Source organism: Sphaerodactylus townsendi, linkage group LG09, assembly GCF_021028975.2.
Source record: "Sphaerodactylus townsendi isolate TG3544 linkage group LG09, MPM_Stown_v2.3, whole genome shotgun sequence".
NCBI lineage: Eukaryota > Metazoa > Chordata > Lepidosauria > Squamata > Sphaerodactylidae > Sphaerodactylus > Sphaerodactylus townsendi.
The window spans coordinates 31,621,728-31,638,505 of NC_059433.1; the positions used below are offsets into that span (position 1 = coordinate 31,621,728).

A 16,778-nucleotide genomic window follows, 5' to 3' on the forward strand; every position below is an offset into this window, starting at 1 on the left:
CCATAGGTTCACCACCACTGATCTAGAGCTACTTCTGGATAAATAGATGGCAACTGTGGCCAGGAATAGCTTTCAACAGCTTTGATTGATTAGTCAGCTTTGGCCTTTCCTGAGCAAAAAAGATATGACTAGTGTGGTACATGTCCTGGTTGTGTCTAGATTAGATTACTATGGAAAAACACACACAATTGTGTACTACGTACAGACTATGTATGCAACAAGAAACGCGCAGTACACTGGCTGGCAATACTTAAATATACAATTATTATTATAATGCAATGCAATGCTTTCCTATAGCCATAGAAGCAAAGAGAAAACTTTGATAGATGTGTGAGTATAAACATAGAATGTATTAATAATAATGAAATTTTAGATATTTTAGTGCATAAGTATGATTAATATAAATAAGGTAATTCATAAATTGCTGAAAATTGTTAAAAATGCTATATTGATTGAAGAAGTGATTGACAAATACGTTAAAAATGCTATTGGGAATTGAATTGTTTGCAAGAAGTTAAATATATTTCATTATATTCTTAGATGACTTCATTATGGCAATTTAAAAATAGAGAGAAAAAGACTGCTTTTGAAGAAGAGTCAGTTCAAAAACGCATATATGCAAATGCGTTTGCATGTCTTTCTCATTGCCGCAAGACTTCATTCAAAAACAGTGAGCTTGATATGAGACGGAGTGTGATGTTTCCTCAATTGCGGCTTGTATTTATTCATAATTGTGAGCCTTTGATAAGATGGTGACCTTGGACTAGACCAGGGGTCTGCAACCCGCGGCTCCGGAGCCGCATGCGGCTCTTTCAGCCTTATACTGCAACTCCACGTGGCCTGGAGGTCAGAGGGTAGTGTGGGCGTGTCCTTCCAGCCCTCCAGCCCAGCACTGGAAGGAAAGGTGAGTGGAGGGGCCGAACTGGAGGCGGCTCTGTGTGGAGCCACCTCTCTGGCTCGGTAGATCTTCGGGGCCGTGGAAAATGGGTCCAAATGGCTCTTTGGGTGGTAAAGGTTGCCGACCCCTGGACTAGACGCTGCTCTGGCCATTTAAAACTTGGAAGAAGCATTCTGATATTACACACTTTGGATTACAAAACTCATACTTATCTCTACGAAGTGGGCGTGACAGCATATATCCCGGCTTGTCCTTTTAAGACTGAATTTGATCCTCTGGGAGGTGCTAACGCCTCCGTATAGCCCGGTTTGGGTATTTAGCATTATTATGCAAGTATAAATGTGTTAAGAAGAATTTGCATGTTTGCTTTACAAGTTGTGAAATTTGAGTGACCATATTTAAAGGGAGAGAATAGTATCATTGAACAATTGATTTGGAATTCGGATATGAGTAATGATTACGTTATAAAGTTTTTGTAAGTAGGATATAAGAATGTAAAGTTCAGTTTAAATATATGAAAAATATATGGAAATATAAACATTGCATTGCATTATAATAATAATTGTATATTTAAGTATTGCCAGCCAGTGTACTGCACGTTTCTTGTTGCATGCATAGATTAGATTACTGCAATGCACTATACACAAGATGGCCGTTAAAAAGGATTCAAAATCCTCAGTTGTTACACAATGCTCCCACTAAAATGTTGACTGGAGTGGATCATAAGGATCACATCAACTCCAGTCTTGGTCCATGAACACAAGCTCCCAATGTGTTTCCAGTCACAACTTACATTGGTGGTGTTAACCAAGATAACCTGAAGTGCCATCTATTTCCTTCTGAACCTGTCCAATCACTAGGGTTATCTTCAGAGGCTCTGCTTTGGGTGCCTTTGCCTTCTGAGAATAGGCAGGTGGTAACTCTAGAACTCTCTCCCCAGGAATATTCATTTGTCCTCTTCTGTTGACATCTTCTTTTTAAATTTTCATGTGGCATTTCCTCAATGATCCAACCTTCCAGCCTATTTTAGATATGTTTTTTAATTGCTTCAGTGAAGTCTAATGAGGTGTGGGTGTTGATTTTAATGGTTTTAAAATGTAATTTTATTATGTTGTCTTTTAATTTGTTAGCTACCTTGGTAGCCCTTGTGAGGACAGAAACAAACATGCAGCTCATGAAGACCAGGCACTTTCTTGTACCTGCATAGTGGTACTAGTTAATCAGTGTTTCCCTCTTTTCAATCAATTGGAAAGTCCATGTAGAATTTTTAAAAAAGAACATAATACCAGACACAGAATAGAGTTGTGAAAAATAATAATATTATTTAACATACGTATGAATTAAATATTTCCACATAACAAAAGTGTTATTTTCAAGTCACCAGTTGTATTACTTATATACATATGTCAGTTAACAAAAAAATTATGAGTGTCCTATCAAAAGCAGTGATTATTTTTCTCCTCAGGAAATAGAAAGCACCAGTCTTATAATACATAAAATGTAAATTATATGTACATACAGCTTCCTTCTGGAACTGAGACCAAATAAAAAGCAATTATTTTTCAAAATGTAAAATGACTGTCTAAATTACAATAAAATGAATGCAATACTGTATGAAGTGTTCATTTAAAGTTGAAAACTTCATGAACTCTTCTTTTAACTGGATTATTTACAAAATACACTCATCAGCCACATGGAGGCTTAAATGTATATATATATATATATAATTTATACATATATTTATATTTATACATATACATACACACATACAACATATAAATAAATTCAAAAAAGCCAAAATCAAATCAAGCAAAAATTTTCTGTTTTTGGAATGTCTAAAACAGAACATATGCCTTTTTTTCCAGTGTTTCTTTTTGATATGAATAGACCTGTTCTGTGTACATGGGACCCTTCAGAGGAAAACTGAAAGGATTAGGTAGTTTTAAAAATCTTAAAAGCTTTCAAAATGGATGGCAGGAAAAAAAGAGGTTTTAATTTGCTGTCTGAAGAGACACACATCTGTCAGCTGACATATCCAGTGCTACAACACATTGTACTAGGTAGCCAGTAGACTATTGATATACATGCACCTCTGTTATACTGACAAGAGCAATATCCTGCCATCTATGGCTTATGTTTTCATTGTTCTAGCTACACAGAATACATACTTTTCCAATCTGGGAAGCTGCTACTGTTGGTAGACAGGTTTTCTTTGTACTGTTATTGTTCTAGCTGAACACATACTATTAGAGAAACAAAGGATGAGAGTCATGACATAAGAGGAACAGGACTCATCATTTTCTGTCGTGTCAATAATATGGCAAATATGCATAATGTAATACAAGTTAATTTTAAATCACTTCTCAAAAGGGACTTAAACAAAACCAGGCACTTCCAAACCAATCTGTGCTGGACTACTTGGAAACAAATCCCATTGAGTTCACTGGAATTTATTTCCAAGCTAGGCCCAGGAATGCTGCTGTAATGTCTGCATTACAGCATGAAATCTCCACAGCATGCATCGATTCTTGCTTCAAACCAACATAACGTTTGAACAGTCAACATATTGTCACAATGAAGAGAACTTTCATATGTCCTGTCTGTTAATCAATCTTCACTGATATCAAGTTTTTGTATTTGTTTCTAAACTGGGTACAATTAACAACAGATTCAAAGAATGGACAAGTTCATGTACCTGAGATCACTGATTGTAGACAATATAGCAAACTTTAACTGATGTTTCTCCAGTACTGTTCAAGCTTACAAAAAAGACAATTATTCTTTATTTCTGTAAACATTTAAAAAGCTATATTATTATTTTAAATATGTGAAGTTTCCATAGTAAAAATCCGCAGACAACTTTATTATATTTTTTTAAAAAAATTCTAATCCTGAAAGCATTTCCAGCTTTCATCTTAGGGATCATCAAAAAATATTGGTTATGCTCTGCCATTCATTTGATGATTCTTGAACAACCTCTTCCAAGTTCAAAGCACGATTAATATCTTCACCTTCCTCTCCTTGATGACTGGCGGATTCCTGGATGGTGCCTAAGGGACAACAGAAAGAATGCTAACAGTGCAATCCAGAACAGAGTTACTCCAATCGAAACTTATTGAAGTCAATGGGCTTAGACTGGACTAACTCTGTTCTGAACTGTACTGTAAAACACACAGAAAAAAGGACTAATGAACATATACAATCAAATATAAAAGCTATTAAACAATAGAATGCAGTCAGAAATGTTTTTTTTTTTTTTGCTGGGAAAGAAAACTACAGCCAATTACACTACGTAACCTAAAAATTAGTCTTCTCCATTCTTGTTCAATACAGTTAGCTGGTTACAGAACTCTGAATGGGCTCTTGCTTGAGGAGCGCCCACCAATTTAAATGTAGGGTGCAAACCTACTCACACGAAGGAATGCACACTTAATCTGGTCTTTTAGTCAAACTAATAGAATCCTCCTTGTGGTGCTCTGAGCTTCTCCAACAATAAGATGTCACAGAATAAGAGAAGGAAGTTTAACCTATTTTCCTCTGTTTTTCAATACAGCTCTTCCATTACTGTACATGGCCTACAATGGAAATGTCACTAAACTACCCAGAAAGAAAAAGTACCACCCTCCTTTCTGAACATCCCATGCATCCAGAAAAACCTACTACTTTTCTGCTAGCAAGTCAGCTTTACCACTAATCCCAAACTTTAAAAAAGCAAGCAGGGACCTGCTAGACTCATGATGGGCTGGTACCTTTTCTTTCTTGTTTACTAGCCCATGCACCTGCACTACAGCTGCTTCTCCTGTTCGCTCACCCCAGGTACCCACCCTACTCACACGAGGGGCACAGCAAGTTACTTTTCTGCTTGCCATTCTGGCTGTTGTGGCACTGGAGGCCTAAGTGGTACAAGAGGTGAGAAGGGGAAGCCACATTTCCTTCTCCATCATCTGCCTGCAACGCTGCCACCTTGGCACTGTGCTGCCACCTTGGCACAGGAGGAGCGGTCCTGCTCCTCCTGGCCTGCCTGCAAAGGCAGGAAGCAGGAAGCTGCTGGGCTGGCACCAGCAGGCTCAGTGACTGTGGTGCCAGGTGCCTACTTCACCACCGCCTCAGCCATGGGGGAAAGTCAGCACTGGCTCCTGCTCTCCACATGCTGCACCTCTGACTCCGACATCTATTTGCTCTGACAGTAAACCTTCAGCTCCTCCATCCCTGTCTTCCACATGTACCCCCTGTAGCTGACAGGGGCATTTGGGGGGAATTTACCCTCCCTCCATGTTTTCTAATTTGGGGGATTTTTCTGTACATGACCCCAATTTGTGGATTTATGTATGTACAGATGGAGCCATGAACAGGATTAGGTATATCAATGTCTCACAAATGCCAGAAAGTCTACAACCATCACTTTCAGTGGAAGTTGTACTAGGCTTTTGAACTATATTGCATTACATCATTCATGAAAATGAAAGTTATTCTAATGAAATGCTAGCATGGGTTCTGTTAAAAAAATGGCTTATAAGTGACAAAAATCCTGAATAGTCAGAATAGCATTCTTCAAGTTAAAGATTGGAAAGACACGGCATAACTCTTTACTATGATATCTCTGCAAATGAATTTATATCAGCAGAAATGTTAATATGGTTAATATTAGGATACTTATTTATCAGGCCAACCTGAAGGAAGAAGTTTCTTAACAAATCGTTGCCCAAGGACTGAAATCATATTTTGTGACTGGCCCTACAGTTTCCAATAGCTCTGCAGTAAAGAGATGACATGCCTAAGAGTACACTTTTGGTACTTTACTTAAATTCTAGGGATAAACTAAGGCGAACAGTCTTCTCTATATAAGTTTACATAGCTAAGAATAATTACCAGCATAGCCATGAGCTCGCTTCATATGAAGCTTCATATTGCTTTTCTGGGTGAAGCCCATTGCACAGTAGTCACATTTGTATGGTCGTTCTCCTGTGTGTTTTTTCATATGAACTTGCAGTGCACTCTTCTGGTTAAAGGCTTTCTCACACAACGTGCATTGAAATGGCCGTTCTCCTGTTATAATAATGATAAAAAAGAGAACAGTGAGGTACTGTTAGGTCTCAAACCTTAAGTCAATAAATGGACACTGTCGTATTGTTCAGTAGCTTTTATTGATGAGTCATCAAAGCACCAAAGCTTGGCAAAGCCAGTTCTGACAAACCTGGCTTTTGCCATCCCTTTTATCCCATTGCAAATCCCCCCTCCCACTTTCCCAAATTGTAAATAACAGTCCCCGGAGCTGAGGCACCCCAAGGTCGGTGGCAGTTAGTAAGAGAAAGCCACCTGGCTTCCTACCCCAAGAGATAACATATATAGCTCTGTTTCTCATGGGACCAGGATGCCAGGGGAAGCCTAGTTATCTACAAAGCGTGTAAAGCCCTAAAGTAAAGATCCAGGAAAGAATGCTCCAGATGGCAGTGGTAACAAATAGCAGGCTGGTTACATATATGTTTTAGCAGCATTGATTTAACAGCATTGAGCTGTAGCTTTAAGCAGTTACATTGAGTTCGAAATGTATCTCAATCACATTGCAACTATCCCCCTGACACGTACACTGAAAAAGATCATGATGATGTTCATGGCATTTGAATAGGCTGCAAGAACCCAGGATTTAAGAAAGAAATCTGGCTGGAAAGCTCGCAGTGACCAGCCAATTGAATCCTTACTTGTGAGTTGCCCCTACTGAATGATCCCTTGTATAAATCCAGATTGTATGAAGGAAGAATCTCTACAGAATTATTTGCCCCTTCCTGCAGTCTTTTTTCTCAGAACTATAACAATAAATAACATACATGGTATAAACACTATGACCTATTACCCACTGCTGATGTTTCCCGGCACTCCCCGGCTCTGAACAAAAAGATGTGCCAGAGGGTGCTCTTCACTCGCCTTGGGGAAAGTAAAGGAAGCACATCTGTGAGAACAGGAGGAAGCGTGTCAAGACAACAAATCTTGCCCTGACACGTCTCCTTTCTTGGCGTGCTGCATACAGAAAGCTCATCAGGACAAGATTTCTTGCCCTGACATGCTTCCTGTCCCACTGTGTGCAGCTCTGCGCTGGTGGGTAATCGGCCTGTATTTAAGACTAAGTTGGTAACTATCTATAACATCACCCAAAACAGTGCACACGAAAGACACTGATTTCTCACAAATCACTCAAGTTTCTCAGATCATTACAGTACTTATGAGTTTAACATTGATAAAATGCAAAACCTCCACAACACCAACATCTGCTGAAGCCTGTGCTTCCAATTAATGGAATATGGTGTGTGTCAGTCACAAAAAGGCGGTCAACAATGACTGACTACAGTCCCTCAGAAGTGAAGTGCTTTGGGCCAGTGAGGTGCCATTGGCCTGAGTAGCTCAGAGGCAACAGAACCAAGAGCTGTGGAGAATTCAGAAGCAAGGAAGTATTTTGAAGGCAAGAATCTGCTGACATGAATGTCAACAGCAAGACATCAAGTGGCTCAACAGTGAATGCCTATTTGGACTATGTCCTCTTGGCATTGGAGAAACTTTGATGGTGATTGGTGTGACAGTCATTTTTATTGGCCAATTGCCTGGTTGGGGGAGACGACTTCATTTTTAGAAGAATGGTCTATCAATGATTCTTCATCATTCTTCTTCTTTTGAGGGGGTTCTGAAGCAGCCTGGGCTGAAGAAAACCTCGAAGATCCCACAAAAAGAAACAGAAATGGAGGCTGCAGAATAAGCCCTCTTCTCCTCTTGAGCTGAAGTGCCTGAAGGAGTCAGAGTTGTTTAATAAAGGGGTTCTTGAAGGCCCTATCCTGCCTGGCTTTCAGTGAGTGAGAGGCGGAGGTCTTGCCGGAGTTGTAGCTGGAAGCAGTAGAAGCACTCCTTATGGCTATCAGTTAGCAATTTTTCAAAGTACAAGTCACACACTTCTGTAAAAAGGCTAAGCCCTTTTTTAACAACTGTGGTGGAAGACAAAGGCTCACAATTTTGAAGGAAAAAACCCCTCACAGAGTCTGAAGCCTGATGTGAGATGAAGAATCAGCATAGGTGGAGGAAGAACTTCTTTCCTCCATGGCAGCAAAAGAACTGATGAAGTAGCAGTTCTCCTCCTCCTCCAATCATGTGACCATTTGGGTGGGAACCTTCCCTCCCAAGAGTGGGAGAGGAAGAGTGAGCGCTCTTCAGAACTGAAGAGCAGACAGAAAGCTTCTAAATCTTTTTGTGGCAGGCCTGCACAAGCATAGTCCCAATATGGGTTTCACAGGATACCCATGAAGATGAACAGATTAAGGTCCATCTTTTTGAAGTTACATCAGCTTGAATCTTTTCTAGACAGAATGTTCTGATGAGAAGGTCATCTAGGTAAAGATATATATGAATAGCTTCTTTTCAGGGGTACATAATTACCCCAATCAGGATAAACATTTTGTGCTATGCAGAGACCAAAAGCCACAGCACAATATGGATAATGCCAATTATTGAAGATAAAAGCAAAGAGATTTCTCATGCGCTGATGATTTGATCAGAAGTGGAGACTGCGAAGTGTTGCCAGGGTGCTTTTCCAAACTTAATTAACAGCTTCTGAAAGCATTATCCTATGACTGATCTGTTCAAAAGACACATTTCTATTCATCACTAAATCCTGAAGATGGTTTTGAATGAGTCAGCCATGCTGCTTGTTTTGTTAGTAGTACTGGAGGAGATTTAGGATTATATTTACTTTGTGGCCTCTGCTCCAGTTAGGCTGGAATTAAAGTTAGTTATGGAATTTGCAGCTAGACCAATAGGAAGTTAGAAGTATAAAAGAAGATTTCCTGCTAAAAGGTTTTTTCAAAGCCTCCAAGATGTTCCCCAGAATAAGACAGGTCAAGGAGGCCTGAATCTGAGTCACAGAAGTCTTTTTGCCCCAACAACTGCAGATATTGCTTGTGCGACAAAATACAAGCTCAGTATATAGGAAAAATAAGTGGGTTCTAGATCAAATGAAGCCTGAACCAACCTTTAGAAGATGAAATGACTAAACTGAAGCTAATGTACTTTGGTTGCATTATGAGCAGACAAGAGTCACTGGAAAAGTTACAAATTCTTGGAAACAGTGAAGGCAGTAGGAAAAAAGGGAGACCCAACATGAGATGGAGTGATTCTATAAAGGAAGTCGTGGCCCTCAGTTGGAAGACCTGAGCAAAGCTGTAAACAACACAGCATTTGGGAGGACAATGATTCACAGGGTGACTTGACAGCACTTAACACACACACATAGAGAATTTGAAGAAACTGGAAGAACGATTTACATTTCTCTTTAGAGAATCTTATGGCCTTTACGTTGAATGTTGCCAGTATTGAGAAGCATTCCTTTGATAAAGCTGCAGCTGCAGTTATTTACACTGGGTGAAAAAGATGCCGTCACATCGTTATGAAAGAATACTGATAGAATTAACTGTTTTCTTCTACTTACTTTGGAGGAAAGAATACAACAAGTGGAAAAATGTCATGTTTAATCATGTTTACATAATTGTTACTTGCTGGAGAACTAAAGTCAATCCAGAAGTTACAGCTGGTACAAAACACAGCTGTTCACCGACTGGCAGGCAACAGATGACATATGCACCTTATGCCAGTTTTAGAATAGTTTCAGTAGATGCCTATCCATTTAGTTGAAGATGTTAGCTCTTCGCTTTCAAAGCTTTTCATTACTTGGACACCCATACTTAAGGACTACTTCTCCTAGTGTGAACCAGTGCTATGTTGCAGCAGTCCCTGAGTGGAGCCTTCTGTCTCACAAGTTCTCTGGTGCAGTTTTGTACCTTTTCTGTAGTAGCATGTGCCTTGGACTAGACTGATTAAAGCAGGGGACCCCGATATGGTACCAGTCAGCATTATGGCACTCAAAATCTTTCTTGGCATCTACCAAGTATTTTGAGGAAGTGGTCAGGGCAGAGGCATTCCTCCCATTGGGCAAACTGGGCAGTTACCCAGGGTGCCCCCTTGTGGTGGGCACTAAAAATGCAGGTTTGTTTGTGGGATTTTTTTTTGTACTTTCACAGTTTTTTCTGTTTTTGGCCTGCAGGGGGCACAGTTTTTAGGCTAGCAGCACCAAAATTTCAGGGATCTTTTGGGAGACTCTCCTGATGATACCACCCAGGTTTGGTGAGGTTTGGTTTAGGGAGTTATGGACTCCCAAAGGGAGTGCCCCATCCCCCATTGTTTCCAATGGGAGTTAATGGGAGATGGGGGCTACACCTTTGAGGGTCCATAACTTTGGACCCCCTGAACCAAACTTCACCAAACCTAGGTGGTATCATCAGTAGGGTCTCATGAAGATATTCTGAAATTTTGGTGCTTCTATCTTAATAATTGCACCCCTGACAGCAGGCATCCCTTAAATTTCCCCAGATTCTTCTTTTAAATCCACCCCCTTCCTGCCAATGCTTGTTTTCTTTCTTTCTTTTATTCTCTCAATGCCTAAAAGGTTGTTGTTGTTGTTGTTGTTGTTGTTATTAAATCCACCCCTTCGGCATGGATTTAAAGGGAGAATCTGAGGTCTCAAGTTTAAACATTGAAAGTGATGCTGTTCCAGGGTGGGGGAGAATCCACCGCAAAATAGCATCATTTTCAATGTTGTTTAAACTGGGGATCCAATATTCTCCCTTTAAGGTGGATTTAAAAGGAGAACCTGGGCTCCCTAGTTTAAACACCATTGAAAATGATGCTATTTGAGGGTAGATTCCAGCATCACTTGTTTAAACTAGGGAGCCCAGATTCTCCTTTTAAATCCACCTTAAATCTGGGGTCCCCAGTTTAAATAACATTGAAAGTGATGCTGTTTCCCCCAATTGGGGGGACTGGATACAACACCATGAAATGTTTTCATAGCAGTAATAAAACATTTTGAAAGCATTTTGAAAATGTTTAAAAAAATTATTTCTGCTGTGTGGCATGGCCCATTGCTGTGTTCAGATTTGTGAGTTGGGGCATGTTCTATAATATGATGGTGACTTTGAAACGACCTGGTAGAAAAAAATAATTTTTTGGTCACGGTGGGGGAGGCATCAAACTTAGGTCACGGTGGGGGAGGCATCAAACTTAGGTTTTGCCCAGGGCTCCAGTTTGCCTAGGTATGACACTGGGTCAGGGTCAAGCAGGGCTTTTTGGATTTCTGATGCTTATGGTGTAAGGCTGACAGTGGCTTTATGTAAAATAAATAGCAAAGTGATAGTTTGAAACCACAATAGGATTTCCTTCTGACGAAACACGATCTGCCAGCTCAGCTAAAATGTTTAATGTACCAAATGGGAAACTCCAGAAGAGTCTTGAGATCTTGAATATACTTCCACAATTCCAGTGGAAGGTGATAATAACATCTCTACATCAAAATCTGGAAACTTTTCAAAATCTTCCATGTTCTTACCATCTAGCCAGACTCCCTCTTGCTGGACACAGCACATGTGCAATGAGCTCCTAGCAGCCTTTCAGCCTTGTTTTCCCCTGAGAATGAGGGATTTACACATTTTGCTCAGGTTTGAAGCTGCTAGATTATAATGAGGCGTTCACCTGTCCCAGCTTCATCCCACTAATCCCTTTTGACAAGTAAGGTTACTCTCTGCCTGATGAATTTTTATCACTGGATCTATCAATGGATATCTCGATAGCTAAATGAAAATTTCGCTATAGATGCTCTCTCTAGGAAAACATATTGGATACCATTGCTGGAAAACACCCATCGTGAGTTAATTGGTGCAGAATCACTGAGGCCTCCAATTCATAAGTACATTTACAACACAGACACTGCAATCCTGCAGAGGGGTCCAAAAGCATTCAGGGAGCTGACCAGTCACCATACCAGTGTATCTTGAAGATATGTTGGAATATATTGGAGAGAAGCTGTCATAACGCCCTCAGGGCTGAACTTCCTGTCAAGCCAGGCAAACAGTAGGGTGGTGGACTTGCATCTGACTTATAGCAACATCACAGGGGTTTCAAGGAAAGAGAAGAACAGAGATGGTTTGCCATTGCTTACCACTGGACTTCTTGGGTGGTCTGCTATTCTAGCACTAATGAGGGCTGATCATACTTTGCTTTCGAGATCTCATGAGATCACAATAGCTGAACCATCCAGGTCAGAGCTATGTTCTTTATATATGCCAGCAATATCTACCTCCAGTTGAAAATCTGCCACATGACACTAGCAATATATACACTCTAGGCAGTTGCGTCCAGCCACTAACAACACAAAACTCAACTTACTTGTACAATATGTATGAATACGGCTATGTCTTACCTGTATGAATACGGCTATGTCTTTCCAGTTGACTTGGCTTAGCAAAGGCTTTTTCACAAGTATCGCACTTAAATACTCTTGGCTTCTGGGAGCTTAGTGATGGTCCAGCCTGATGTGTCTGCATATGCTCCTAATCAAAATGCACAAAACATATTTTTGTATGTTAAACTGTAGTATGAAAGATGTTTTACACTAGCAGTGACCAATTTTAGTAAGGACAAAATACAACAAACCTCCTCAAAAAGGCAATATGCTCCTGAATAAAGAACAAATATAACACATTTCTAAGAAAAATAGAACACAGGATCTTTTCAAATTACCCTGTTTCAGCGTTCAACCAATGCGTTTACGCATGCGCAGACTGGATCCTGAAGCCACCCCATGCCTTCAACTGGGCAAAACAACACGGCCCTCGCTTGGGCCCTCCCCCTGCATTGGTGGCTGAGTTTTAGGCACAGCCACGCTTTATAAGGAAAGGATACACTTACAGTCTGGATAAGTGAAGCCACTATGAACCAAAATGAAAATGTATTCCTTCTGCAGACTGAAATACTACAAATACTGAAACATACGTTCCAGAATCTGTTTAAATATGGACATTACTTGTATTGCCCTCCAAACAGGTTATAATAAAATATATCAATAAAATACAGTAAACCTTGAACAAGTGAAACTATCTTATTCTTTGTCAGACCAGTGGGCCACAGAGGAAAGTACTGTCTACTCTGACTAGCAGCAGCTTTCTGGGGTCTTGGCCAGAGGTGTTTCTCTTCACCTACTATCTGACCCCGCAGCCCCTCCCATGCCGGATCAAGGCTTTCTGGGAAGGGGGGCGCTCTGGAGACCCCCTGCTGCCTCCCTCTCCTCAAGCACACACCTACTATCTGACTCTTAATGGGAATTGATGGGGATTCAACCTGGAGCCTTCTGCTTACTACACAGTTGCTCCATCTTTGGGTCAGAAGGCATCTTTTTCATTAAGTGAGAACCTGTTTCATTCTTCCTTTTAAACATATTAAATATAGACTAGGAAATGGATTTCTTTATAATCAGCAAATTGTGCATTAAGTGAAGGGGTAGTCTTTATCACAGTTCATTTATGCTTTCTAGTCAGATAGGATTTTTTTTAAAAAACCCTTTTTCTTTTTTATTGTAACAATATATTAAGTTGTCCACAGACCTTAAGATGTGTTGCTCGTTTGAAGGCTTTATTGCAAATGTGACAAACGTGGATTCTTTCCTTGCCATGAACTTCTTTACTATGTTGCATTAGCATGGCAGTTGAAGAAAAGGTCTGAGTACATTCAAAACACTGGGGTACACGGGGCTCTTTTTCAGCTTGAATGCCTTTATGGAGAGTTGGAGAAACTTTACTCACCTACAATAAATATGCACACAAATAATTACAGGAAGTAAAACCCTCTCAACTTGAGGTGGTTGTTTAACAATCTCTTTATATGTGACAAAGCTTCAAGGACATAGGATTTCAGAAAGGGGGCTGAGATAAGCCGGGCAAAATGGGGTTGCACTCACCTGCAACTGTTGTTCTTGAAGGGGTCTTCTGTATAATCCCACATGGGGACTGCATTCACACAGGTGTTCACACAGACAAATATTTTCAAACCTTCCTAAGTCTTTCCAGAAGATTCAGAATGCTCCCTCTCTCCCTTCCAACGTACGCATGTTTCATTGTTGTGGCTTCTATGTGGTTTCACATGAGAGAACAGCAAGTTCACTTACCAGAGGAGCTGGGTGTGAGATCCTCAACAGAGCACTGTCTGCAACATGGCTTCTCCCACAGCTGCATTACTCTTGGAGCCTACATCAACAGCATAGAGTTTGATAATGGTTGATAGGTGGTATCAGGTGTAGGCTTGGCCAATACCCGAGAAATTCGGTAAAATTTGGATTCGGATTTATTTGGGCATAAAATTATCTGTATGCCCGAATAAGACAAATAACATATTCGGATATACCCAAATATTCAGGTATACCTGAAAAATTCGGGTCTGTCTGATTTTTTGGGAATTTTTTGGTGATTTTTTGCAGCTCATTTTTAAAGCTAGCGGCACCAAAATTTCAGGGTATCATCCCCGCTTTGGGTGGGGAAATACCAGCTCACTTGTTTGGAGGGGAGTGTTCCAAATCTTACTGAAAGGAAGCTTTGAAAACATTTGTCTGCAGCTGGCCTGTGCAAGCATGGTCCTCATGTGAGACTGCACTGAAGCCACAATAACGAGCATGTTAGTTCTTCAGTTAACGGCAATATAATTTTTCCACAACTATCTTTTCTGTACATTTTTACTGTGTATAAATTACTTTTATGCTATGTTGAAACAGGAAACTTTAAGCAGAAAAAATCCTATCAGCTGAGACATAAGAACGTGTCATTAAATAAGCACAAAATCAATCATGAAAGGCTGCTGCCTCATATTTTTCATGCATCTGCTTGAGTACAGCCTCGAACAATACATTTGAAAATAAAATAAACTGATTAGGTATAAGATGACATAAAACAGTTCTGCTCAACAACGAAACATGAAGTGAACGTGATATACTGTTCGCTAATTAAGGCAACTTTAAAAAAAACTTACCTGATAAGCTAGTTCATCATGGTTTGTGGGTGCGGAATGAGGTGTATGACTCACTAGTATGACTTGTGAATTTGAACTGCTTTGCCCGGCGAGACTAGACTCTGTGAGTAAAGCAGGAAACTGCTGACCCTGCCAAAAGAACAAATAAAATTAATGAATTGTTTTTAAAAAGGGGGAAATACTACTACCACAATTAGCCAAAAGCTAATTCGGCACATATAGTATCTATGGAATTCTTCCGCATTGGACAGTGGAAAACACCCAAGATGTCCTCCTCTGCTCAAAGAAGGATCTTTCACGGGTATGTACCAACGGTTGTTTTCCAGAAGCCTTTGCTTCTTTACCTAACACTGACAAAACATGCCACGAATCTATATACTGGTTTTATCCCAGTATCACCAAAACACTTCCACTCTGAGGAAATTATTCCCGCTCTATGCCTGAATTTTGAATACTATATACCTAAAACATCTTCTACAAAGCTTGTCTGTCAACACAGTTCCTCACAATGCTTGCTGAACAAATAGCTAAGAAACGCTAGCACACATTGAATCTGTGTACCCACTGACAATGATTTTGTAAAGTACACCTTACAGTAACATCAGACAAGAAATCTTTTGAGAGTGGTTGACAGCTCAGATATCGTATAACATGTTGCCTTACTACGAGAAAAGGAATTCTTTTTAAGACAGGGTGATTCTCCAATACTTGCAACAGCAAAAACATTACAAAGTTAATGAAACTAAAAATCACTGGCAAATAATTTAGAAATGATAGCCAAAACAAATGAAATGCATGAGTTTTATAGTACATTTTACACAACTGCTGCATGGGCCTTAGAGACAACATGGGACATAATCTTAAGCATGTATGTGGCTGTCACATCCCAAGTGAGTCACAGCAAACCCAGCAATAGGCTTTTAAGGCATGTGAGAAGCACCAGCAGTTTCCTATTGCCCTCCTGTACAGAGTCTTCCTTGGAGTCGTTCATCCAAGTACCAACCCTGCTTAGCTTCCAAGAGCTGACTTCACATCCCCAGATATAACCTTAGTTACAATTTATTGGAAAATGTCTTTTCTAAGTCTGTTTTCAGACTTGCCTTCTGTTAGTTTGACAATAAATATTCACGATTATTAGATATGGGACAAACATTTTCTGGCAAAGGATACCTGTGATGTTATATTAAGTGTTACTGCATCAAGGCCCGCAGACAACATACTCTGAGTATCAGACAGAGTCAGAGTAACGCTGCCATCCCCTCCGACTCCTGGTGACGACATTACTAAATTCTGAGCTGGCTGAGACATGGGAGGTGTTGAAGATAGATTCCCACTTGATGCATTAAGCTCTGTAAAAAGCATAATGTTATAAAAGCTTAGATTATCTTAGTGGCTGAAAGGAGAACAAAATTCCCAGCTCCCTGGAATTATTAGAGTCAATACATATTTTGTACACAATGAAAAGCCTAAATCAAATGTAGTTTAGTTCAGTTTATTGGATTTTTGATGGCTCTCCCCGGCTATGCAGGCTCAGAGCGGTGTACATCATTTAAAATACAATAAACAGTAATACAAATATGATAGCAGTAATACAATATAACCACTTACTAGTCTTATAGTTCATGGTACCTAGATTGCTCAGTAAGGATGAGAAATAGGAAGAAGGCAAGAAGGGGAAGGAAAGGGAAAGGAGGGAAGGAAGGGGGAAAGGAGCAAAAGAAGGGAAGGATGGGGAGGCAGGCAAACTACAATGGACAGATTGCAATTGCAGCCCTCAACCATAGGTCTGGCAAAACAACTTGGTCTTGCAGGCCCTGTGGAATTATGATAGGTCCCATAGGAGCCTGGTCTCGTTAGACAGAGTGTTCCACAAGGCTGGGGGCAGGGCCAAAAAGGCACTGGTTAGGACTGCTGGATACTCTTTGGGCCAGGGACCACCACTAAGTTAGTGTGACTCCAAGCTAGGTGCCTGTTTGTTAATTTAGTGAAATATCTAAAT

General features: G+C 40.2%; 1 protein-coding gene across 1 annotated transcript in view; it reads right to left on the reverse strand.

Moving 5' to 3' along the window:
* Nucleotides 1-2,195: 2,195 nt before the first annotated feature.
* Nucleotides 2,196-16,778, reverse strand: part of ZNF236 (zinc finger protein 236) — a gene marked incomplete at its 5' end in the record, with an annotated part of 71,171 nt that continues 56,588 nt past the window's right edge. Inside the window, 6 exon segments of the mRNA XM_048508529.1 lie at nucleotides 2,196-3,948; nucleotides 5,768-5,944; nucleotides 12,186-12,315; nucleotides 13,366-13,563; nucleotides 14,780-14,908; nucleotides 15,950-16,128. Of these exon segments, the coding sequence (XP_048364486.1) occupies nucleotides 3,824-3,948; nucleotides 5,768-5,944; nucleotides 12,186-12,315; nucleotides 13,366-13,563; nucleotides 14,780-14,908; nucleotides 15,950-16,128 (938 nt within the window).